The sequence below is a fragment of the Lolium rigidum genome, chromosome 3 (assembly GCF_022539505.1).
Source record: "Lolium rigidum isolate FL_2022 chromosome 3, APGP_CSIRO_Lrig_0.1, whole genome shotgun sequence".
Lineage (NCBI taxonomy): Eukaryota > Viridiplantae > Streptophyta > Magnoliopsida > Poales > Poaceae > Lolium > Lolium rigidum.
In genome coordinates, this window is record NC_061510.1 from 399,937,551 (window position 1) to 399,963,974 (window position 26,424).

Here is a 26,424-nt window from a genome sequence, read left to right on the forward strand (position 1 = left end):
AGATCCAGCGGGACTACGCATAGTGACTATCCGCAGCGATGCAAACGTTGCACATATTTATGCCTGGGATGCGTCGCGGTGGACGCTGCGAGAACGCCCCAAGTGACAGCTCGCTTTTCCACCGGGCCCGCCTGGCAGCGAGCCAAAGGGTTATATCAAGCGCATCACTCCGTCGGTCATCGCTTCCGCGTCTGTGCCGCAGTCTTCGCCATCAATGTCGTGGCTACCTCTTCTGCACGCGCACTGGCGGGCGGCGGCTGGGATTCTGCGCAGCCATCAATGGCATCATGTCCCGTGCGCAGCCGGCGTTAAGAGTCCACCGGCATCGTCCCTGGCATTGCCCACACTAGGACACGTCCACTCCCATCCCTCACCGCCGCGCGCCACTGCATCACCATGGGGAAGAAGAAGAACAACTTCGAGGCGTCCGACAGCGGCACAAAGAAGGCGGAGCGGACGCACAGGGTGCCGCTGCCCGTCAACGTGCCGCGGCTCATGTACACGAACTGGATGCCGTGTGCGGGCTGGCGAGACGTGCACCTACCTGGCAGCGGCTGTCGGCTCAGCTACCTCCGGGTGCCTGTCCCGCCCGTGCCTCCGAGCGAGCTAGAGAGGAGCGCAGGCGGCGGTACCTGCCGCCGGACCTTCGCGTCGATCCCGCCTACGCTTTCGACTCCGACACCTGGCGCACCTGGGGCAAGACCGAGAAGGATCCGAGGAGGAAGACGGGCTTCCTCGGCGACAGGGACTTCCCGTTTGACCATCCATCGTCGCCTCATCATGGAACATGGCAGTTGCCGGCGCCTGCACAGGACGACGACAACGACGACTACATCGACGCGCTGGCATACCACAACGAGGAGGCCAAGGACGATAGAAACAACTACGTCGCCTGCATTTTCCAGGAATAGCAGTTGGCCATGACGGAGGGCTGGGAGTTCGAGTTCCCGGTGACGATGACGGACGACGAGATCGCGAGGCTCGGCGTCCTCGTCTCGGAGGTGGACCGACCGATGCAGCCACGGCTGCCCCGGTACGCCACCGCCCACCAGCATCATGCCACCGGGTCTCACGGAGGAAGATACATTGTTTTTTGAAGGCTTGCCAACTGTTGAGGACCCGCTCAAGCCCATGAGGAAATTTACTCCTTGTTTTCACGTGCGTGCTAATATTTGAGGCAGATAGAACTTAAGCTAATTTTTGGTGCTAGCCTACATATGGCTTGTCACTGAACTAATATACATGCCCTTATATGCACACTAAATCTCCACAAAAGAAGGACAAAGAAGGTTGCAAAAATCACAAAAACATTAGCATCTGCAACTTTCAAAGAAAATAGTGATAGTAAACTTCTGAAATAATGACTGCATTATTATTTCTTTTTCATCACGTTACACTTTATAGGAAAATACCATCTATTAGCAGGTCTCTTTAAATGAGCATGTGCACCCATAAGAAATTATGGTAATATTTTTTAAAAGTAATATATTAAATAAATTTTATCATATTAAAAATGTAGCTCCGTAGCGAAGCACCGGCAATCTTTTTTTTTTTGCATGGTAAAACGATTCTCATTGATAAATCAAAGACGAGATACAAAGTACGTATACACCGATCTTACAGATCTGGAAAGATAGGATAAACCTATGTGACAAACCAACGCCTATCCATCTTCTTTGGCACCACCGTAGAAGGCACCAAGGAAAAAATGAACAGATCACCTCTTCACCTGAGCTCGACGCGGCTCCATCGCTGATCATCAGCTTTTCGGACCTCCAATGTAGTTTGCCATAGGACAAACCCTTGCCGTTGAAAGAATCGGACCAGGGCAGCATGTCCCCGGACACGCCATCGAATCTCAGACGCGGCACCCACGCACGACGATGTCGGAGTAGGGAACGGAACCATCAGCCTTCAACCACGAACCCACCACAAGGTGCACCATCTTCCAGCTGTCACCAGTGCAGACCACCATCTGCACGTACTCCTGGACGAATCCTCTTTGCTCCACCTTGGCGCCGGAGACAACGCCGCAGCAACGGGGACAGAGCAGGAGGAAAAAATCATCAGATGGAGTCGCCGCCGCCGCCTCGCCGACACCATCCATGAACCCTAAAGCCACCGATCTGAAAGATCGGCAAGCACACAGTGCCACCAACTCTGAGACGCCGCCATGAAGGACAACGCCGGTGTGGGAGAAGAGTTGAGGCAGATTTATTTGCCCGGGCGCCGCTCCCACCACCCCAATGGAGCGCCATGCCAGAAAACTCCTAGCCCTAAGTACCATGCAAAAAACAGGGTCCCCCTCCCTCCTACCGCCGGAGCGGCAAGCGGAAGGAGAGGGGCCCAACGCAGACGCCGGAGATTGGAGCAGGAAAAAAAAAATTCCGCCGCCGCCGCCTGGGAGACGCGGAAGACCTAACAGGCTAACTCGCGCCGAAACTGGAGCCCGCTAGAACGAGAATAATTACACGAAACACCGGCAATCTGCTAGTCGATTGTAGTATCAGGATACTTAAAAGTTCGATCGTAGTACGTATTCGGGATATATACTTACTACCTAAAAAGTTAAGAAAACTACCGATGCGTTTCCAAAAAGGGTCGTGCTGATAATCCTCCGGAGGATTCCAGCCCCCGAACCTCCGAGTTGCCCGTTTGACACGTGTACGTAGAAAAAAGAATTCCCCGCTGCGTGCTGCGCCCACCTCGAACCTCCAACCGTATTCTACCTCAAACCACCATGTAGATATGAACAGAGACGATGCTCCCGGCCTGGTAAAAAACGCAGCTCCCTCCCGAGCTTGCAGCAGCACCGCCACGACGCTCGACGGCGAGCAGACAACGGCGGCGTTAGCCGCTTGCAGCTCCGGCGACGCACCAATGAAGCTCCGGCGGCGCAACTTCGGAGCTCCCGCGGCGCACCAATGAAGCTCCGGCGGTACACCAATGAAGCTCCGACGGCGCGCTTTTGCAGCTCCGGCGACGCACCCATGAAGCTCCGGCGGCGCGCTTTTGCAGCTCCAGCGACGCACCAATGAAGCTCCGACGACGCGCTTTTGCAGCTCTGGGGGCAACTTTTCTGCTCCGGCGGCGCACCAATGAAGCTCCTGCGGCGCAATATTGCAGCTCCAGCGGCACACTATTGCAGCTCTGGCGACGCACCTTTGCAGCTCTCGCAGCGCTCCGCCGCAAGCTTTGTAGCATGGGCTATTGCCTCTTGCAGTTGTGGTGTCGGCCGCATGCAGCTCCCTCGTGGTGAACATTTGCAGAACCCCGGCTGATTGCAAATCAACGGTGACTCTTCGAAGCTTCTATGCAGATGTGGCTGGAGAGAGGGGGCAAGTTAGAGGGCAATAGGGGGTTCCGATTCGTGCTTCAAGGCAGCGCCATGGCAGCGGGAGTAGGACTAGGTGAGGAGCTGAGGAGGTGTGGTTCCTCGAGGAAGACGACAGAAAAAATTCTCCACCGCACGCTCCTATTTTTCTCGCTAGGAGAGGGACGCGTGGCGCGCTGCGGACCCGGAGGGCGCGAGCGCCCTAGCCTCCGGCTGAAAGCAATTATTTTCCTTCCAAAAAAGAAAACACTAGTTTCATGACGGTGGTCCGTGGTAGTATTGTATTACTACTCCAACGTGCTGGCCCTGCTAATTTAGGTCCCAGCAGTACTAGTACTAGTTTATTAAACTTGACTTTTTTTTTGAAGCTTATTAAACTTGACTTTCTCTCCCATCAGATCAACGTAGGGTTAGGGTTAGGGCGGCGGCTGCTGCTTTGTTTCCCGATCGCCATGGCTAGTCGCAGCGGCGCGTCCGAGCCGGACGAAACCGTCGTCTTCCCCGACTGGGTGATGCTGGATCGCATTGGTCACACGAGCTGCCACGACGGCCATGCGGCTGCTCAAGAGGCCGTAAACAACGATGACACCGCCGCTGCTGTCCAGACATCCAGTGGCCACTCCTGCTACTTCTCCTTCGCCCTCGCGGCACCTCCAAGAATCTCCTACCCCACTCTCCACTGGCCGGAACGCCCTGCAGACGAGTCCGGGCACCACTTGCCCGCCTATCCCTACGTCCTTGCAGCCGACGGCAACCTTGTCCTCCTCCGCGTCTCCATCGCAATCGCAAGCCGGTCTCGTTTCCACGGCGCCCCGTCGTCTGATCTGTTCGTCTACGCGGCCGGTCCTCCTTCTCCTGTCCCCTCCGCGCTGAGGCTCCCTGTCCCCGCCGAGCTTGCCGATGACTTGCCCCACGGACGAACGTTCCTGCTTCCTAGCTCTGTCATCGGCATCCTACGGCTCGCGGAAACGCCGGCGGGGGACCAGGATCGCGGCTACATCGTCGCCGAACTCAACATCTCCGCCAAGAAAAAAAGGGTCAGCCCGCGCCGCCACACTCAAGACAGCATCAAAAACAGCGGCGGCAACGGCCCCACGCTTGCCACACTCTGTGTCTTCTCCTCCGAGACAGGGAGCTGGAGAATCGTCACCAAGCGTGCCCCACAGAGCAATGGCGCCCAGTTCCCAGCCCGCTGGTCGACCAGCCACGTCTTCCCTTTCGACGGCCGTTTCCTATGCTGGGTGGACTACTTCCGCGGCCTCCTGCTATCAGACTTCTCCAAGATCACCTCCCCGGCGCTCCACTTCGTCCCTTTCCCCGGAAAACAGTACGCCGATGACAATATACGGGAGGCAACAAGGGGCTTCGGGGGCATGTTCCGGAGCGTTTCCGTCAGCCAGGGCATGATCCGCTTCGTCCACATCGACAACGACTTCCATGACAAGGATGAATGGAACAGATGCAGCGACTGCAGTGAGAGGAAACGCCAAAAACTTGGCACCAAGATCACCATCTGGACCCTGAAGAGCATCATGGATGGTAGTGGTAGCCTCAGGTTCGAGTGGGAGGTGCATCGTGTGATCAACCTGGAATGCCTCTGGGCGCAAATCGGTTACCAGGACAAGGGTTTGCCCCGGCGTCTTCCTGAGTTCCCCGTCATAGCCGCAGACGACCCGGATGTGCTCTGCTGCGTGCTGAAGGAGGAGGAGTATTGTGGCAAGGAGTGGATGATCATGGTTGACATGAAGTATGCCTATCTGCGCTCGTCTACTCCCTCTGTCAATCCAAAACCTAACCGCGTAAACAGTTTCGGGGATGTGCCCCTAGTACCAAGTGTCATCTCCAAATACCTTCAAATGCCAAATGCAGGAAACTAGAAGCTCTCAGTATTATTCGAAGATGCCCCTTTTACGTTCTTAAAATTGGTATGCCTTTGCTTAGCGTCTGTTGGATATGGTCCTGGTTTATCTATTTTTTTTTATTTTGCATATGTATTCTATCTGTTTTTTTTTCAAAGGATCGATTTTCATCACCAGCAGGATAACGAAAACATACATATGTATCCCATGCGATACAAATGCTTTCAGGTTAGGTGCATGATTTTTAAGGTTTATTGAACTGCGTGACTTTGGTTCACACAATCACACTTAACGCTCAATAGCTAGTGAACATTGTCTGCTCTTTTTGTTCATCTCTCTGAAAATTTCCCCCTCCACTAACAATTCTCTGCGCAACAACTTCCAGACCCAAACCGCTCTATTGATAAGGGGTTATTACTCCCTCAAGACATAAATACTTCTCACCGATTCAATGAATCTTAGCCTAGATTTTGTCCAAGTGTATGGCAAGTCTAGGGCATCTCCAACGGGCGACCCAAATGGACGTTGCGTGATCATTTGCTTCCGCGCGGACCAGAAATGCGTCTGCACCCTAATCCAGCGTGACGACGCATAGTGTCCGGGCCGTCCTCGGAGATGCAAATGCGGCGCAAATATGCGGCACGTTTGCGTCTCCGCGGACGCTGCGCGGTCGCGCCGAGCGTCCGCTCGCTTCTCCCACGGGCCCACCTGGCTCGAGCCGGCGCGAATTAAAGCAAGACAACTGTCGGGAAGGGCAACCGCCGAAGTGGCAACCGCACCGATCGACGCGCCAACCGCCGGAATGGAGCGTCGAACTGCCGCGGAAGAGCAACCGCAGACCTCTTCGTTATACGCGCCGCCAGTAATACCCACTGAATAAAACCCATGCGCCTGCTCTAATTCATCTCCAACCGGCAGCCATTCATCTTCTTCTCCAACACCGGCTAGCCACCATGAGCAACCTGTCGTTGCCATCGGACACCGACAGCGAGGGGAAGCCGCCGGGATGGTGGCATTGGTGAGATAGGGCTGCCATGCCGAGCAACCCTAGCTCCCCGCCGACGGAGGGCGAGGAGGAGGGGGACGCCGTTGGCCTCGATGACCAGGATGAGGAGGGGGACTCGGACGCAAGGTGGACACAGCTGGAGGCGCTGGAGGCGGCCGACGAGGCGGTGGCGGCAAGGAAGGATGCAAGGGCCCGGGCGAGGGTGCAGGCGGAGGGTTGTCTTTTTTTTTCTCCGACAACAAGAAGACCCCAATGACCACTCGTCGGAGGGGAACTCAAACCCGTCGAACGCGCCGACCGGCATTACCTCTTCAGAGGAGGTGACGAGCAGGAAGGGCGTCCGTGAGGATGATGAGGCGGGCCTTCTAACAAGAAGTACAAGAAGTAGTTAGTTTAAATTTTGTTTGTTCTCGCGTTTGTTCTCGTAGTTTGTATGTTTAATTTGTTTGAACTTGTTCGATTCGACTTCGCATGGCATGATCAAATAATATATCGATTCTACTTCGCAGTGCAAGTTTCTCGAAAATGTGTCGGACCGCTGGGGTTGCACCCCGACGCAAACGGATAATTTGCGCCTAGCGACCATTTCAACGTCGGCGGGGCGACGCAAATGGACGCGCGCGGACAATTTAGACATCCAAAATACGTCGCCCCGAGATGCCCTTAGAGTTGGAGGGAATACTTTTGTCTGCCCTATGTTACTCTGCATGTATCACTTTACTCGTGTCTCAAAATCCATAATTTGCTGCCTCCTGCATCATCATGGCAGACCTCTTGTGTCGCTCCTTGTGTTATTATATACTAAAATCAGTAGATGCATATTCAAGTCCTTAGTCTAAGTTAAGTCATACATGAACCGTACTAAAATCTTGTAGGAGAACAAGATCGGGGTGCAATCACACGCCTCGATTGATACATGGATGGTTACAAAACCTGGAGTACAAGGCTACCTAGGTCGGTTTGAGGGATACAAGGAAATCGGCGATGTGATTTAATCTTGCTACCATATTTATCTTGAACTCGATCTCGTGGAGTCATCTAACATGCCACGTAGCTGGTATGATGACCAGATCTAAACTTCATGAACAATGGTGTCGGCAATCTGATCTGCGGACATGAAGAACTCTCAAGGCACCAGTGGCGACCTTCTCATGAACAAAGTGGATGTCTAGCTCAATGTGTTTGGTCTGAACGATGTTGTACCGGATTCGCGGACATGTAGACTGCCAAGACATTATCACAACAAACAACTATTCACTATCAAGTGGCCGATGAAGCTCAAGCAGCAAATAATGGAACCCACAAGTCTCAGCCACGGCAGTGGCAACGACACGATACTCCGCTTTAGCAATACTTCGAGAAACCGTAGACTATCTTCGAGAGGACCATGAGATACAATTATCACCCAAAAATATACAAAACCCGGACGTGGAGCGGAGTGTATCTAGGAAATCATCACATTCAACATCTGAATAGGCAACAAGGTTATATGAGCAGGTAGAATGAATAATTAGGCCGAGATCAAGTGCCCCTTTGAGATATCGTAGGATTAGTTTGATGACGAGAAAGTGAAGCTCACGGGGGTCATGCATATGAATGAACACTTGATGAAAGGCATAGGAAATTTCAGGTCGAGTTAGAGTGATATATTGTAGAGCATCGGCAAGGTGCGATATTGAAAGGGATCAAAAAGCAGCATAGCCTCTGGAAGTAGAATTTTTTTTATTTCATGTCGATAGATTTCAATCAATCATGTCGGCAAGGTGTAAGACATGTAGAATGTATTGTAGTTTAGATAAACGTAGGGTTGTATGTGTGAGAGTGACAGAAATGAAAGAAAGTGATGAAGAGAGCCAATATATTTCATGGAAAATTCGATGCTGAGTGGAGAAATGATTTTATGAAGAAGAGTGGAACAAGAGGCATTGAGAATAATATCATCGACACAAAGAATAAGATAGGCAGTAACAAAACCATGATGAAGAACAGAGAGAGATGCATCAAAAATGGACTCAACAGATCCCATGGTAGGAGCATAGGTGGTAAAACCCTTGAAATGGCACAGGGAGATCTTGTTTAAGACCATATATAGAGATTTTTGTAGGCGTGAGGCATGTGTGGGATAATGAGCATCAAACCGCAGGGTTGCTGACTATAGACTCCCTCATCTAGATTTCCATGTAAGAATGCGTTTTTGACATTGATGAGTGGTAAAACACTTGTCTTTATCGTTGTCTAAACCTTATATTTTTCATTAGAAATTATGATAATATTTATCTGGACTTACTATTAATCGCTAATTATTGCATAGATATGCAAATACTTGTATTTATTTATTTCTATGCAAAAATAGGGCATATTAGGAAGGAAATCGGTGGCAAATAAAGAAGAATTTCAAGCTAAAAACATCAACATGTCAACCAGGCCGTGAAGATGAATCTTAGAGAGTGTAACGACCATCGGTACAGTCAACCCCGCCCAAAATGGATGACCATACCGAGCGTTGATGTCGTGGATACGCTAAATGGGTATGCCACGGCAGGGTCTCATTTCTGGTAAGCCCGGGTGGCCCATGAATGGTGGTGAGGCCTATGTTCCATTGGGCGGCCTAGTTACCGGAGGAACTTATGGCACAAAAGGAGAACTTAAGCACAAAGGATTAGCAACTAGAAAATGGATCTTGATTTATTATGTAACATCAAAGATTCTAGTGGTTATTCTTTGTGTCTCTCATTAAGAGGCATCGATGCACCAACCCTAACGACCACCAGGAGATCCTCCTCTCGTACTCTCCCCTAACTGCCACCACATAGCGCTGGCAATGGGAGTAAAAAAAGGTGGTGCGGATCCATGTAGGCACATGAAGCGCGACCCAGTGGTGTGGTTATATGCCAAGAAGGCCCGAGTGTTGGTGTTGGAGGCAGTGCACACTAGGTTGCAGGGCTCGCGATGACACACTAGCGGTGATTGGTGGAAAATACCGAGATGTAGTTATGGATTGTCCGAGTGAGCATGCGCTCTGGTGGTGCTTCCTAGGGGTTTGCAGGACGCATGGCAGTGGTGTTCGGAGGCAATGGTTACTAGAGGATACCATTCTCCCTAGAAGTAAGAATATCCCCGTGACGGTGAATCTATTTTGGTGACTCCTTGGCATTCTTCGGACATAGTGGATCGTGGGTGCAAGTGTAGGGATTCGTAGCATAGAAAACAAAAAATTCCTACCGCAAGAACGAATAACAAGTCAAGATCTAATCTAGTAGATGGTAGCAACGAGGTGAAGATCATCATACCCTTGAAGATCGCTAAGCGTTAACGAGATTAGATCTCGTGGTTGATGTAGTCGATCACTTGCCGCTTGCAAAAGCGCGTAGAAGATCTTGACGGTGCCACAGTCGGGCAGCACTTCCGTACTAGGTCACACGTTCGGTGTTGATGACGACGTCCTTCTCCCCGTTCCAACAGGCTGCGGATGTAGTAGATCCTCCTCGGAATCCCGACAGCACGACAGCGTGGTGGCGGTGGTGGTGGAGATCTCCGGCAGGGCTTCGCCTAAGCACCGCGGGAGTAACAGGAGGAGGGGGTGGCTAGGGTTTGGGGAGAGAAGGCACTTGGGGCGCCGGCCTTGGGTGCCCTTGGGTGGTGCGGATCAAGTGGTGGTCGGCCCCCTCCCTCTCCTCCTCATTATATAGGTGGAACCCCTATGATTTTCCCAAAGATTCGAATAAGAGTCCAACTCAAAAACTTACCATCCATATGGTGAAACCTAGGGGAAGTGGGACTCCTCCCTTTCCTTCCCCTATGGCCGGCCATGGAGGTGGAGTCCACCATGGACTCCACCTTCCCCTTTCGCTGGTTGGCTAGGGTTGGTGGAGTCCATCCGGGACTCCACCTTCCATGGTGATTTCTTCCAGAAGATTCTAGAACATTCTAGCGCCTTCCATAAATGCACCAGATCATTTCCAAACTTGGAAAGTGACTTCCTATATATGAATCTTATTCTTCGGACCATTACGGAACTCCTCGTGATGTCCTGGATCCCATCCGAGACTCCGAATAACATTCAAACTCCATTCCATATTCCATATCTACTTAAAACGACATTAAACCTTAAGTGTGTCACCCTACGGTTCGAGAACTATACGGACATGATCGAGACCCCTCTAATAGTGGGACCTGGAGATCCATAATAGCTCCCACATATTTTAACGATGACTTTGTGATTGAAAGAACCATTCACATAAAAAAACAATTCCCTTTGTCTCGCGATATTTTACTTATCCGAAGTTTGATCGTCGGTATCTCCATACCTAGTAAAACATCGTTACTGATAAGTACTCTTTACTCGTACCGTGATATGATATCTCTTATGAACCAGTCACATGCTTGCAAGCTAATCAGATATCATTTCACCGAGAGGGCCCAGAGTATATCTCTCCGTCATTAGGATGGACAAATCCCACTATTGATACAAGTGCCTCAACCCTATACTTTCCGAACACTTAATGTCACTTTTATAACAACCCATTTACGCAGTAGTGTTTGGTGTCATCAAAGCATCCATCCGGTGTAGGTGATTAACAAGATCTCATGGTCGAAGGATTAAGTTATTATGCATATTAAAGCTTGAAGCATAAAGAACTAAATGACTTGATCATATGCTACGCTTACTATGGGTGTATGTCCATCACATCATTCTCTTAATGATATGACCTTGTTATTAACAACATCCAATGTTCATGATCATGAAACTATGATCATCTATTAATCAACAAGCTAGTTTAACAATAGGCTTACTAGGGACTCTTTTATGTTTACATAACACACATGCATTAATGTTTCTGGTTAATACAATTATAGCATGAGATGCAAACTATTATCATAAAAACAAAGATATAATAATAACCACTTTATTATTGCCTCTTGGGCATATCTCCAACAGCAAGTGGATGTGATAGTCATAGCGTTCCCTTCCGGCTGTGGGTACTATACTACGTTGAGCTCTGCCTCGGTGGTGGCTTGTAGGATGTATACCACATCTGGAGAAGTTGTATTGGTTGGGTGGATCGTGGGTGTGAGTGGATGTGATAGTCAAAATGTTCCCTTAGCGTGCTTCGGACAAGGTGGATAGCGGGTGCGAGTGGATGCAGTAGTAATAACGTTCCCTCCAGGTTGTGGGTACTACGCTGAGGTCTGCTTCGGCGGTGGCTTCTAGGATGGACACCATGGATCTCGAGAAGTTGTGTAGGGTGGGTGGACCACTCAAATTCGTCTCCTAGGCTAGCGATTTTGAGGCATAGTCGGGTGAATACCTATCCTCAGTCGTGATAGGATACAGTGACGATTGATTATGTTGATATTGTGGCCTACTTGAAGGCGTTGATGGGATGATGTACTTTCCTCTGCCCGAGACAGCTCAACGAGGAGCCTTGGACTTTAGGGGTCAAATGATGATGGATTTTTTTTTGTGCCGTTCCCTCTTGAGGGCATCATTTGTTGTGTATGGTGATATTGTTGATGTATTATTCGTCAACGATGGCTCTAGCGAGTGAAGATAGGTCACCGATGATTTTTGGCAGTTGGTTCCTTCCGAGGTGTTTGAGGGGCTTTATGTGCTTAGCCTCCGCACATGTAGTCGAGGCTTCCATGGAGAAGACTTTCGTAGACAGGAAATGGGCAGTCTTTGGTTATGGGGGCTTTATCGACCTAGACTCAATGGTTATAGCTTGCAACATTCTTCGCTAGAGATAAGCTATATGGTCACTCGTGCATTTGACCGACTATTTGTCCTTGTCTAGCATGGGTTTCAGTTCTGTTGCTACGAGGGCTCTGTCGGTGGGCTTCAAAGGTGAAGCTAGAGTTGTTGGCTCAAGCAGGAGTGACGAAGATGATGCTTGCATCTCTCCATTGTGGTATTTCTTCTCGGTGGCATATGTGTTTTTTGTGAGTAAGTATCTAGGACGGCCGGGGTTTCCATATGCGGTCATGCTCCATGATGGCAGTTTTTGTCGTTCATAGCGGTTTTTGTCCTATTTTCTGCCGATTAACTAGGAATTATATTATTCTTAATCACAATGAGACGAGGTAAAAGGTATTGAACTTTTATGGGCATCTACTTTGAAAAGTTATCCTCCATTTCAAAAGGAATAAGTCGGAATAGTTTCTTCTGTTTTTCTATGTACCCATCTTTAAGACGAGAGTTCCATTCTAGTATACCTAGCATATCATAAGAAAAACTCAGTGGAAATTTTTTATATGTGTTAGTGAAAAGTATCTGAACTTCTTATAGGTAGTTCCTAAGTATCAAAGGTCCATTTAAAATATCAAGTTCAAATCCAACTTGCGTTGTCGGAGGTGGAAAAGAGAAAACTCCAGTTAACCTTGAGATGAAACAAATGTCTAGGATTATAACGTGGCCTCCACTCCACATACATCAACTATCCATGAGAGTTGTTACTTCTTATTCACGAGATTTTTCAAACAAAAAGAAGAAAACAATTGTGTATCCTTGTGACTTTAGCAAGCTTAGCGTGCAGGTTTCCAAAGCTTGGTCATGGTTTTTGAAGATAACCGCGCTCACATTTTGGTCAAGAACTAATCGTGCTCGTGCTACAAAACAACCCTTCCTAGACGGCTTTTTTGACTTGTGCGAGGGAAGCTCACCCTGCAGAACACAGCACGACGAGTCAAAATTTTCAAGGGCGTCAAAGCTGAAGGAGTCAAAGACCTGAATCAGGTTGCACTTGCACCTCTGCTTTTCTTGCAGAGGACGGCTCCATCCACGGCGTTCGTGCGTCTTTGTGTGCTGAACACTTAAACAGCAGGAGTCACTGAGTCAAGCTTTGAAGGTCTCCAAGTCAGCCGCCACATCAATGCCTGGCCACATGAATCCGCCTGCAGATGCATGTTGTGTTGTGTAATCTTGCTTCGATATAAGTTTGTTTTCCCACTCTTTCTGGTGACTATATAAGCTCTTTTGTCGTCGGTCCATCAATATGCATCGAAAGATTGACAGAGAAACATTGCAAAAGCAAATTCAATGGATAATTATGAAAAGAAATGTTTTAAAGTGTTACGCAAAAGTCAAGGAGGATTCATGAAGTTCCATTAGTGCCAGTATTTAGGAATTTGTTTTCATGTTTTTCGATTTGTGCTTCTTTAGGTGCAATTTTTCATGAAGTTTCATAAGTGTCATTATTTAGGGAGAAAATACAAAAAAAGGTTACTGCAACCCATGAAATTTTCTTCCAGCGAAAAAATATTCATGAAATTTGCACTCCGTTGATTACCTTGTTTTTCTCATTCTAATTTTCGATGTTTATAACATTTGTATTTATTTACATTTATTTTGATTTCCGTTGACTAAGATAGTACATAGTGGTGAAGGATGGAATTAATATGTGGTAGGGCGACTAAACTCTTAGAAAATAATGCAAAATCCAACATAGTAATGAAACATTAATGATATATATGATTATAACACAATCACTTAGATAATATAAACATATTTTATTTGAGTATAATTAAAACTAGGACATACCTTGTCATCTAAAAGGCAAAGCTTTACCTTTTTTAAGAAAAAACTCTAAATTATATCGATTAAAACTTTTGAATATCTCTCATACAATGTGCAACTCAGTCTTGATGATCATTATCATTTGGAGATATATTTCAATTGTTATTGTCGCCATCGGTAAAGGCAAAGCCAATTCATTGAACCGATAATGTCGCCGGAGGAAACATGATGTGCCTTTCAAATATCAAGAAATGTTCAAAGCCACTAATTCTCCGTGTATAAACAACAAATTGATCAATGTTATCTTGTATATAATAAGATTCATGATAAATTTCCCTAAGTACAATCTTATTCAGGTTGTACCTACCTAATTCTTGTTTTCGGCTCGAAGCCGGCTTTACGCAGTGTTCACTAAAACAAGCAAAACATTTTCATACGAAATCCTTTTTTTATGTATAACCACTCAAATTGTTCAAAAAAACACATGCATCTAAATGTAGTCATCAAAAATCAAGATAGGGCGGCTGCCTTGCCTTGTCCAAAGGGGATCTTCGCCCCTAGTACATAGTATGGTTGCAAACTTGCAATGATTGAGGAGCAAACAATATTCTCAGCTGTTTTTCCTGGTTTCAAGTTTTGCCAGTGTTGTTTTGTCAAGTGAATTTAACTAAACTTGAAATGATAAGGACAAGCTGACTGCCATGTCTACTTGCTTAAATTCTAAATAGACAAATCCAGTCTGTTAGGCGATGGCATCAGGTTTCAAAGTGACAGGTAATATGATGCATCACACATACATGTTCCTATTCCTCTATGCTTCCACACGTTTATTTGTATTTGAAAAGGTAAATAAATCAGGTGCTCCAGAGGCCAGAGGCATGATTTAAGTTGTCTGTTCTTGGTTGCATGAGGCGGAGAAGAAAAAATTACACGGGAGCCAGGATTAGTAGCAGAGCTTAGAAACTTCCAAAGTCGCAATCAACCCCGGTGAGATAAATACCCCAAGAAACAAAGAGAGAAAGAAAACAAGAGCCGCGTGCCCGCGTGCAAGGTGTACTCCCGGTCCATAGCGGGGGCGGCCGGCAAACCGAAACGAACCATCCCTCCCGTCCCCGTCTCCGGCCCGGCGGCCCGCCCCGCCCCCGCCACCCGCGCCCTCCACCTCACCTCTACAAGAAGCCGCCCGGCGCCGTGGGACTGCATCGCTCTTCTCTTCTCTCTCGTGTTTGGGGATCTCCCGCGGCATCGACGGTTGGACGGATAGATAAGGGGGAAGACGCGTATGGACATGGAGACGGCCGCGGCGGCCGGTGGAGCAGGGCTGACTGCGTGGCAGGCGGCGGCGCTGTCGGGCGCGGCGGGCTGGGTGTGGGCTGCCTCCTACTTCGACCTCACGCGCCGGACGCGCGCGCTGGCGCAGCCCTGGGTCACCCGCCGCGTCCACGCCGAGACGCCCTCCATCCTCAGGTTCCAGGTCCGTTTCTCTCTGTTTCGTCCGCTTCCAGCTAATGAATGACCAATTGGGGGAAAGGAGCAAAAAAAATCCCGCATTTTCCTCATCTTTTTAGCTGGATACATTACCTGTTCCAGCATACAGTTGATGTTCGATTTGTTAGTTCCTTGCGGAAGAAAAGAATTATGATTGAGGTGATCGAATCATGTGGTTAGATTTGAATTTGACTCAAATTACTGCATGGAGATGGTGTAGGAAATAAACTGACAAGAATGTCATCATCATATAAAAAGCATACATATGTTTGCTGTACATGTGTTTTACATAGCTTCGGTTTCTAAGATCTTGACTGTATGCTTCTGGCTTATTTATCAATTTATTTATCTTCTGTTGGATCATTGCAGAGGATGCAGCACAAGTTGCTAGACAATTTCTTCTCTGTGCTGTCATGCGTTGTCTCTGTCCCTTTCTACACAGGATTCCTGCCCCTCCTTTTCTGGGTATGTCACTCATGTCCATCTGGCACATTGACCACCTCTTGTTCTGCTTTGTAAGTCTGAACGTTGATTGTTCTCACTGGAATTGCTTGCAGAGTGGACACGGCAAGTTGGCTAGGCAGATGACTCTTCTCATGGCGTTCTCTGATTACCTTGGCAACGTTGTGAAGGTTATCATCTACCTATCATAATAAAAATGGGTGGTATTTTGGTTATTATTTTTCTGTTCGGTTGGTTTAGATGTTGCCACTTTGGGTATTGGTGGATGTAGGATGTAGTGTCAGCTCCTCGCCCATGCTCTCCTCCCGTGAGAAGAGTGACAGCCACCCAAGACGAGAAGGAACACGCCATGGAATATGGACTGCCTTCGTCGCACGCTCTCATGACCGTTTGTTTGATGGGGTATGCTCCTGTTAAGATTATGATTTTACCAAGAGACGCATTGATGTATGCTTATTGGGTTTAACTGGCTAATGCCGGTTTGGATGACCTGCAGATATATGCTGCATTATGTCCTCACATATGGAGCGTGTGACGGTTTTATGATTGCCATTGGTCTCTCGTTAGCTCTATTGCAAGTCATTTTAATCAGCATTGGTGAGTTTTTACTTCCTTTGTGCCACATCCTCTTAGAGTTACTGAAAGATACTTATGATATGGCTTACTTGAAATTGCTAGCAAGGGTGTACTTGGGCATGCACAGCTTGACAGATGTTATCGCTGGGATCTGTCTTGGCATTCTGATCCTTGCATTCTGGTTGGTTGTCGATGACCATGTTGATGCCTTCGTTGTCTCTGGGCAGAACGGTATGTCCATATGCCTCAGCTGAACCCTTTGAGTCTGGTGATATGTAAAATGTGATATTCAGATGCAAAAAGTTTTCTCATATTTTTTCTCTTCTGCAGTTACATTCTTCTGGGCAAGCCTTTCTTTATTGCTCTGCTTTGCATATCCGGTGCCAGAATTCCCAACTCCTAGCTTTGAATTCCACACCGCGTTCACCGGGGTTGCATTCGGCATTGTAAGAACTCTCTCTCTTTCTCTCTCTCTGACTTCGGGTTGCTTGATCCAAAATTCTGTTGCTCTTAGACTTGTGTTAGGACTTGTGTTAGGATTCTGCTCACATACAAGATAATTATCTACAGCAACTTTAGTTGTAAAAACTGAAATGAGTTTGCAAAAAAAGACATTATGCACTCTTATTGGTTCTTAAAGTGACTTGCTTGACCTTCTGTTACGTCTCCATTTTATATTTTAATTTGATGATGGAAGTTATCATTCAGATTTGAATTGTGATTAACGCCAATAGTCTTCAAAGCCTTGACTATCTATGTTTTACACACCAAAATTTCTTCGAATGAAGTCTAGTTCTAGATCTTGCATCTATGCTCTTTCAGTTACTGATACATCCCATTTACCCAAATTATACTGTCTGCATGAAGGAGCACTGACATTGTTTTCCACACATCGGTTCAGGTCTATGGCGTCCAACAAACCTACCTCCGTTTCCACGGCCCCGATGCCCCCCTCATCTTGAGCGAGCAACTTCCCCTACTCGCATACGTCGGGAGGGTTCTTGTCGGGATCACAACCATCCTCATCGTGAAATCCTGCAGCAAGGCGCTCTCGAAATGGCTCCTGCCAGTCATGTGCAGCACCCTGGGCATTCCGATCGTCTCATCCTGCTACGTCCCGACGCTGAAGGCACCCGACAGCAGCTCGGGCAAGTCTGACCCCAAGCAGGCCGGTTACCTCCAGAAGGTCTTCTTGCTCTTCCCGCGGAAGGCGTACGACGTGGACACGGGCATAAGGTTCGTGCAGTACGCCGGCCTTGCGTGGTCGGTGGTTGACTTGGTACCGGTGATATTCACCTACTTGAATTTGTAGCCGGATTAACATTCGAGGTTAGGATTTGATTTATTGCCTCGGAGGCGTCCAACCGGTGATTCCTCTTACTTGTAAGGCGTCCTGTGAGGCTGTAAATCCATTGACCTCACCCTCAGTTTTGTGTTGTATGTGTGGCTAGCACGTCCTCCATCCAGGGTGGTGTTTCTGTACAGAGTTCTCAAAGTAGCAACGAGGAAAGTATTGACAGCTAATGACCTTATTTTTTGTTTGATGGCAACAGTGACGGCCATGTGCACCACTGGTGCTTTAAACTGAATGTTGAGGCCTTTAACTGCAAAGGAATGATATTTCTTTCTCGCCTCTTTATGCTACAGCTGGATCGACGCCGACTTCCTGTTCCCTTTGTATGCGTTCATCTTACTCTTAACTCTATTATTGGTGACCTAGCGCCAAGTCTTACTTGGCTCAGATTTGTCGAGTCTTCTTACACTTTATTTATCTAGTATTTTATACGTTGTTGGGGAGTCATAGAATTCTATTGGCTGCCGGAAATTCCCTTGGAATCACGCTTGTATCAGAGACGTTTGTGTGGCCGTCCGGCACCATCGGAGTTGGGAGGGAAAGCGACTGAGGAAGAAGCCATCGACATGCTGTTTGCCATGTCAATGTCGTCTAGTTCCAACTGTTGACCAAGACATGACACCTTCGTGGGCAACTGGCCAGGTAGCATTCTAGAAAGTAGAATCTATATATCCTTCGGAAAGAGTGAGAAAGTAGTAAAATTAATTCTAGCATCACCAACAGCTGTTGAACACAAGAAACAACACTCGTCAGGCCCCTTACATACCATGAAAGTAGAGTTGCGCTCAAGCTGACAGGTAGAGAGTAGAGACCCAAAGAGGGTGGGTAGTGACCGTTAACCGTAACGGAAAAAGGCCTCCTAGGTACGAGTTCTGCTTAAAATGTGCAAGAATAGTGCAGGTCATCCAGTTGGATATGCATTTTGCTTAAAACGTGCAAGAATAATGCAGGTCATTTAAGAAAATATGTAGTTGGAGATGATATTTTCCTTTAACAAGGACACAAATGAATATTATATTCTTCTTGCATGGAACAAAAATCACTGAAAGTGCAACTTTGCGCTGTGTTATCCTGGATAATCATTTGAAGGACCACAATATCCACTGACCAGTACCAGATCAAACATTCATAACACAACAAAACCGTTGCTCAACGCCTCAACATACTAGTTCTTCAAAGTATTTCTGTACGACAAATTAAGACAGGTTCAGAAGACCTAAGGGCTCAACACAGAACCGCACAGCTACATTGTTCATCTCTACAAGAATCATGAGAAGAAAATTAGATGAAGGGGAAAATGAATTACAAAGGGGAAATAGTTTCCTGTCATAATACAAATGCTGCTTGATGCTTAAAAGTCACTAGCTGCAGGCCCCAAGCAGAGCATCAAATCAGTTAGAGAGGTGGTGAGAACACAATGAATCCTTCCAGGCTGTACGTATACACTTGAGTCACGATGCAGCAAAGCAGCTCACAATAGCCAAAGGCATCATGGGGAAAAAATAAGAAGAATAACACACGGGGCAAAAAGATTATCTCAACCAGGAAACTTCAGCTAGCTATCAAACCTTTGGTGCAGAAACCAACACCAATTTCATCACATCACAGGAAATAGTCTGGTGTTCTACGGGTTACGTCTGGCTCTCCCCTTCTTGGGGCCGGCTCAAACTGCAGGATGAGAAATCAAGACTCATAAGATAACAGGTAAGCAGAAAGGGCAGTGACAGCCAAGCTGCCCATGACAAAACTCAACTATTGAAGATCAGGCGTGGAAACATATCAAGTTTGTGAAAGCGGAAAAGGTCATTACTCAACATTTTGCTTAAGACTTCCTAAGTTCAAATTGGCCATACTATTGACTAGAAATGAAAAAACTATATAATAATACCTGGATGAAAGTATGCTCCCTGCAATCATCAACTTCCAAGATTGATGCCATGTTTCCGCAGCGGTAGCAATAATTAGGTGCACTAAATATGGTGACCACTTTTTGCTCCTGTTCAATATGGTAAGTGTTAACCAAAAATATTACGGACCACAGACAAAGACAAGTATAGAACTCAGCAGCAGATACTAACATGAGCCCAGTTGAATCCCTCCATGACCAACTGGTGAGCTCTGGCAATAAGTCTTAAATTATTGGTATGGTTGAACTGCTCTGATATATCCTGAAAATGGTAGGAGTAGCAAGGTCAACGGAAAACAGACCCAAGAATTGGCTCAATAAATTGAGCAAACAAGAATTTCTTGTACATGAAATACCTGTCCGAAGGTATACCCAGCTCCTCGAGGAGAAATACCCCAACCACACCGATCATCTGGATCAGACCACAGAAGATCGCACATGGGCCCTTCATGAGGAACTTCTTGGATGCGGTCAAAGTTACGTATGTTATCAAGTGTCTCGATGGATGGTGATAATCCACCGTGCAAGCAAAATATTTCTGATTCAACCTATGAAAAGAGTGAACAGTTGCATATCAATTTTACTGGATGATGAAGTGAACAAAATGACTTGATACATCGATCATCCTATAGATGGAGATGCTGCAGGAGTGGATTACAAACCAATGCTGTCAAGGGGAAGTAGTCAAACAGATCCGTAAAAGTTTTCCACACCGTTGCATTTCCGTACCTGCAATACAAATGGGAAAGTGATTCTTGTAATTCAATTCACAAAAACAAACACGAGATGCTCAGCTTTAATTTAGACATGACAAGTTGAACCATAACCTAAGGCATCTTATTATCCTAATACTAGATCGTTTTATCAGAATAAGAATCAAGAGAGGACTTTCTAGAGCAGAACTAGCATGTATACACTATACAAAGTAAGATACTTACTTCCTTAAGCACTCGTCGTAGAATCCATAAACTTGAGTGATCTGAAAACCAATTGCCAAAATTATTCAGTTCATCTATCAGCAAAATGTAACTGAGATGAAACGATGTAGCAAAACCGACTAGAAACTTCATAGGAATGTGTCGTCATTAAAATGGTAAGCACATAGAAGAACAAGTAAAACAAATCACATACCTGTCGGCTTTCATGGTTTCCTCTGAGAATAGTGATCCGCTGAGGGTAACGAACTTTTAGAGACACCAATAGCTGTTTGTTTTCAAGGATTACCATTAGTAACAAGAGCTACTTAAGTAACAAAATGTTACAAAATTATATGTGTACAATCAAGAAACAATTTGCTGAAGTACAAACAAATATTGCAGATGAACAATCTGTGGTGCAAGCAAATGATCATGTTAATGCTGGTATAACTCTTACCGTCACAGTTTCGACAGAATAGTAGCCACGATCTACGTAATCTCCCATAAACAAATAGTTTGTATCTGGACACTGGTAGGAACAACGAAGTCGTCAATATATTTAAGATCAGGTTTTGTTCTTGATGACTCAAGAAGATGGCACAGAAGATGAACAAGAGAAAACAATGTATACCTTTCCACCAATTCTGAACAATTCTGCAAGATCGTGAAACTGCCCATGAATATCACCACATATTGTAACAGGACTTTTTACAGGCTGCAAGTATGTCAAAGAAATCGCAAGTTAAACTACCAGCAAAACAAGAACCCAATTGTGAGTTTGGCAGATGAGGGCACATAATCATATAAAGGGCCTAACTTTAGTATTTATGGCCCATTAAGGCAAATCTAACCCATACCGGCTGCCATACAAGATATCTCTACTATATAGAACAGAAGTATATTTTCTCATGAGTGACGTTGGCATGAACTTTGCTGAGATGTCCAACTAACACTATCATCAAAAGGTGTGAATGTTTCCACTGGTTCAACCTTTCACTGATCACCATACTACAATTGAAAACCTGCAGTCCCATGTATTACTCGTGTTGTTACGGAGACATTCTTCATTCATCTTTGAAAGGCATGAGATGGTTGCTCCAATAAATCTTCCGTTCTGACAATTGCCCAGCAAATATATGTGGCCTAAAGCACGCAAAGTGTAACTGCACTACAACTGCTAATGGGCAAACCACGTTTTGCTTAAAGATAATCCTGCTCTATACAAGGTACACAATCCTATAAATGATCTGGCCAAATAAACTTAGCCCATTATCTGTAGTATTCAGGTATTGTCCTAGCACTGGCAGCACCGGCAATATCCCATCCCCATTTCTCGTGAATGCATTAGACACAAGGGGCAAGAAAACAGATGTCATTCACAACCTGATGCCATCAACTGTTGAGCTGCTAGAGTTCAACATGCTCCTTTATCCCACATATTCAGGAAAGTGTAGATGTGTGTCCACATCGCCATAGTGTGTTTCTTCCATCTCTATCTGAGATTTAATTGCTTGGTGGTGATATTGCCTGATTTTTCTGGTTTATGTTTTAGAAAATTGTGCTTACCATGATGGGTAAAAACTGTTCAATATGGGAGCATTTAGCTATTTAGTCCACGGGAAGTGCGGATGTCTGCACATCTCCCCAACAAAGTTATTTGCACTCTTTACTTTGATGTTATGTTCTCAGCAATTGGACCAACATATAGTAAGTTATTTTGAGTTTCCTGTTGCAAAAAAACGAACTTTGGTGAAAGTGTTTGGTGATATGAGCAAAGGTTCACGGCAACTGCAAGAACCACCGAGTAACGACACTATCACTCTCAATAAGAAATGATTATCCTTGTCAAACAATGTATCCTTCCGTTTCCTCAGAAAAATCTGACTTCTTATAAGTAGCACCACTACATTCTGGAATTTGGAAGACCAGTATTGTTCAATTTCCAGAAAACTTGGTTTCAAAAAAAAAGTTCAGAAAACCTTAAACTACAGTTACAACATATTCTTGTCAGATACATCTTTAGAGGGACTGGCTCATCATAAGGAAGCATTGACAAAGGCAGACACATCTTTAGAGAAGTAAGTAAAATACCATACCTGAACATTGCTCTCCTCCATCAAAATCTCCTTGGCCTTCTCGCACAGCGCTTTAACCTGTAGGGTGAACATTGAAGGATCAGAGAAAACCAATGGCAACCTATCTGGTAGCTCTATAACTGATCTAGCAAAGGTGTCTATCTGGCTGAAGGTAGAAGAAATCTAGCAGCTTGGACACGCAGTACGCCTCTCTGGCGATCTCCGCTCTACCAAAATTCCTTTTTTTTTCTCGCGGGCCAGGACCAGGGGTTCCAAAATCCGGCGATGAGCTAGGATCATGGAGAAATCGGATTGCAACGATGCTTTCAGCTCGTGCAGGCGTCCCATCAATGCGGCCGGCCATGCGTGAGCAGGAAGGGACGCCGTGCAGGAACTGATCCCCGTCGAACGGACCAACCAAACGGCCATTTCAGCGCAAGAAAGGAACGGGCTTGAGCCCCAGTGGCGGTGGCCGAGCCCCGATCTCCCACGGAACCCCTGCCGGCGCGTGGTAGACCCGGAATTCCGCCAGATCTGGCGAACCCGGCCAAGAAGAGACAGGCGAGAGCGGAAAGGGGGCGTTACCTCGGGCTCGGGTAGGGGCTTGCACTGCATGAGGCGCTCGATCTGCTCGTCGAGGCCGCCATGGGGGCTGCTCATCCTCGCCGGAGGTCCACTCTGGGCAGATCTCGGCGCCGCGCGCGCGTGGGAAGGAGGGGGAGGGGGAGGGAACGGGCGGTGGGGCAAAAGGGGTGGAAAGGTGGAAGGGGCGGTGGTTATATAATTGCCTCCCCTTGTTTAGATAGCGGCGACGCCCAGGAGCGGAGAAGATGGTGGTGGTGGTGGTGGCGGAGACAATGAGGGAGGGAAGGTCGCTGTGCTATGTCTGCTCTGCGCTGCGCGGCTGAGATCGGATTGGAACGACAGATGTTCTAAGCTTAAAAGGCTGCTCGGGATAAATTTCACGGATAAAGGATTTAGTACTAAGTTTAACTAAATATACAAGTAGAAAAATTGCATGGTGAATATAAGTTTTTATCTTGTATCGACCTGCAGCAATCTAATATGGTTGGGAAATTTAGGAGCCGTTCACGCTAGTTAATCCTATGGTGGAAAAATCAGTAGTAGTGAAAAGAAATGAAAATTGGTAAGTACTGAATATTCATTTATTTTAATTTAATAGAAGGGTAGTTATGTAATTTCACGATCATATGTCATCCCTCCTCTCACTTCACCCTCCCCTCGCCGGCCGCTCCATGGAGACGGCCGCCCCACAGTGATGGATTCGTCGTAGCTTCACATGGCGGAACCCTCCCGGTTCCGGCCTCCAGACGCCGCTAGCCCCACGGTGGGCGCCAACAGTCGTTGTCTATTCAACGGTACTCCAGAGGAGGGACCCTCATGGAGGGGAGAACAAGTAGGGGCCATAGGACGGAGAGTCCTCGGGACGGTGGTACGAGATTTACCCAGCTTCGGATCACCTGCACGCAAGGAAAAAAATAGCGCGCTATAACAAAATAGCATCGCCCGAAAAATACGCTATTAGCGTGCTATAGCGTGCTAATAGCGCATTATAGCACGCTATAGCGCCGAAATGATGTAGCGTGACATGTCTAGAAACGCTATAGTGTGCTATTAGCGTCGAAATAGCGCGCTATTTTTTTCCATGCCTGCACGATGGCAAGGCCTACTGCTGCTTGTCTGGAATTATCTGGGCGCTTTCGCGTTGTTACAATGAGTTGTGGTTGTGCCTCTAGGGCTCCTGAGATCCGGCTTATAAAGACGCACGGATCTAGGGTTTACATGGAGAGTCCTAGCCGGAATACAAGTTGCCTAACTACGGCACAATATCTTGCCGTGTACGTCAAGGATCTGCCTTCCATCAAGGCCGTGCTGGATCCGGATACTTCATGGGCCTTCACGGATCCGGCCTCCTTCGTAGGTCGGTTGGGATCCGGCTCCTCGTTCTTGGGCTGGACTTCATCCTTCAGAATCTACAACAACTGGGCCGCCCGATAGGCCACATGCCACATCACCATCTGTGGGCCATCCGGGCTTGCCGGATCTAGGCCATGCCGTTGATATACCCATAAAGTATACACTGACGTTGGCGCCCTCTTCTCCCCTCCAAACGCCACCATCTCGCCGTCGGCATACATGTCCGTCCGCGCTCGTTCACCACTTTGACCACCCCCTAGCCCCTGCAAAAATTCCCCTATCCGGCATCCCTCTCCATCCGCCACTCTAGCACCGTGCTGGCCAACGGCCATGCGTCGTTCCGTGCAATGCAGCGCCGCAAGGGATTCGTCACCCAGGACGACATGCTCCACCCGCACCTCACCGTTTGCGAGACGTGAAGCTCTCCAACAACCTCGAGGTCATCACCGGTGGACCGCCGAGGCGAGCCAAAGTAGGTGGAGCCGGATGTAGCCGTCGAGCGTGGCATAGAAGCTGGGTGTGTGATGTGTCCAGGCCCACCGCAAAACTAGATGCCGGCTCTACATCTCGGAAATAGAGCGCCTCTCGGTGCCCCGTCCACTGCATCACTTCTTTTTGGGGTTTCAGACTCCTAGTTGCAAATGCACTGATGGACATGTGCAGTAAGAATGGTTGCTTGGCCAAGGTGAATGAATCCTCGTCCTGAATGGAACTAGTGTTCGTTGATTTCTCATGTACCTAGAATACAAAGTCAGTAGGGATGTTGCATATAGTTTCAAACTCATTTTCTGACATTCATAGCTACTCTGAGTGCCACATGAGAATATAACCATTGTAAAGTGTTGGCTAAGCACGATTTGATCCCACTACCTACAGATTGCAGTCAATATAGTCCACCAACTACTGTAAGAATGTTTTTGGCAGTAAATAATTAGGCTAAGTGTATCATGATATCTATTGATTTATTAGATGTGCAAAATATCATACTGGTTCCTAGCTTGCTATATTGTCTTACTAAAATTCATTAACTTTATAGCTACTAATAATGTATCACTCTCTTTATTTGCATACTTGTTCAGATCTGCTTTTGCTTTTGCATGATGTCTAGGTAGTATTCAGTAGTAGGTTGAAAGGCATATGCCAATTCTCCATTATTTTGTGTTGCACTTATTAAAGTTCAAACAATTACCAATTTCACCTACTAATGAAGCTCAGTCCAGGAGTACATTCATTGCATCTTGTGTAATGTTCAGAAAAGCAAATTCAACTATGATTGCATATTGGTTACGCTAAGAAGCACACTGTGCTACTTCTATCCTTTTGGAGCACGTTTCAGCTTTGGGATATTAATAATATTGTGGTGCTTTCTAATTTTCCTTTTTGACTGAACGACTGAAAAATTGTATATAGGTAGCTCATGTTGGTTGATTTGAATAGTAGTGTCCTGGGTACGTAGACCATTAGATCAATGATATTAAATGTAAAATATACATGGTTTTATTATGCAAGAATTTGACCTCCTATTGTCCATCAAATGAATAATTAAAAATAACCGAGTGCTAAATTTTGTAGGGAACATGGGTTCAAAGGTGTGTCACAACAATGTGGGGGTGGATAAGCATGTGCATAACAAAGCGTAACGAGATGGACAAGAGTGTGCATTGTGAGCGTGATGAGATGGACAAGAAGGTGAGGCCAGAATGTGCAGACATGGACACGGTGATGAAGCAGGAGCACGAGAAGATGGAACGGAAGTTCAAACGTATCCAGGAGGAGATGAAAATGAAGGTGAAGTCGGAGAGGGAGGAGATGGATCGGAAGGTGGTGGAAGAACATGCAGCCACGAATTAGATGTTGAAGCAGGAGTGTGAGAAATTGGAGGAAGATGGGTCGTCACCACGGACGACGCAACCTAAACTGATCACTCATAAGAGGGCACTGAACTTTAGCAGCGCCGATGAATACATGAGCAGTTCAAATTTTATTTTTATTTTGA

General features: G+C 46.8%; 2 protein-coding genes across 2 annotated transcripts; one reads left to right on the plus strand and one right to left on the minus strand.

Annotated features, from left to right (window-relative positions):
• Window positions 1-14,846: 14,846 nt before the first annotated feature.
• Window positions 14,847-17,877, plus strand: LOC124704602 (lipid phosphate phosphatase delta). Its single transcript, XM_047236872.1, has 7 exons — window positions 14,847-15,186; window positions 15,570-15,665; window positions 15,758-15,832; window positions 15,934-16,064; window positions 16,159-16,469; window positions 16,569-16,684; window positions 17,140-17,877. The coding sequence occupies exons 1-7, from the start codon at window positions 14,995-14,997 to the stop codon at window positions 17,548-17,550; spliced, it is 1,332 nt and encodes a 443-aa protein (XP_047092828.1). The 5' UTR covers window positions 14,847-14,994; the 3' UTR covers window positions 17,551-17,877.
• An 835-nt stretch (window positions 17,878-18,712) lies between these two features.
• LOC124704603 (serine/threonine-protein phosphatase PP2A-2 catalytic subunit) lies at window positions 18,713-23,357 on the minus strand. Its single transcript, XM_047236873.1, has 11 exons — window positions 23,076-23,357; window positions 22,512-22,568; window positions 21,047-21,130; window positions 20,873-20,944; window positions 20,630-20,701; window positions 20,437-20,477; window positions 20,161-20,227; window positions 19,855-20,046; window positions 19,671-19,760; window positions 19,481-19,588; window positions 18,713-19,260 (listed from the first exon to the last, which is right to left on the minus strand). Exons 1-11 carry the CDS (start codon window positions 23,148-23,150, stop codon window positions 19,195-19,197), a joined length of 924 nt encoding a protein of 307 aa, XP_047092829.1. The 5' UTR covers window positions 23,151-23,357; the 3' UTR covers window positions 18,713-19,194.
• Window positions 23,358-26,424: the final 3,067 nt, after the last annotated feature.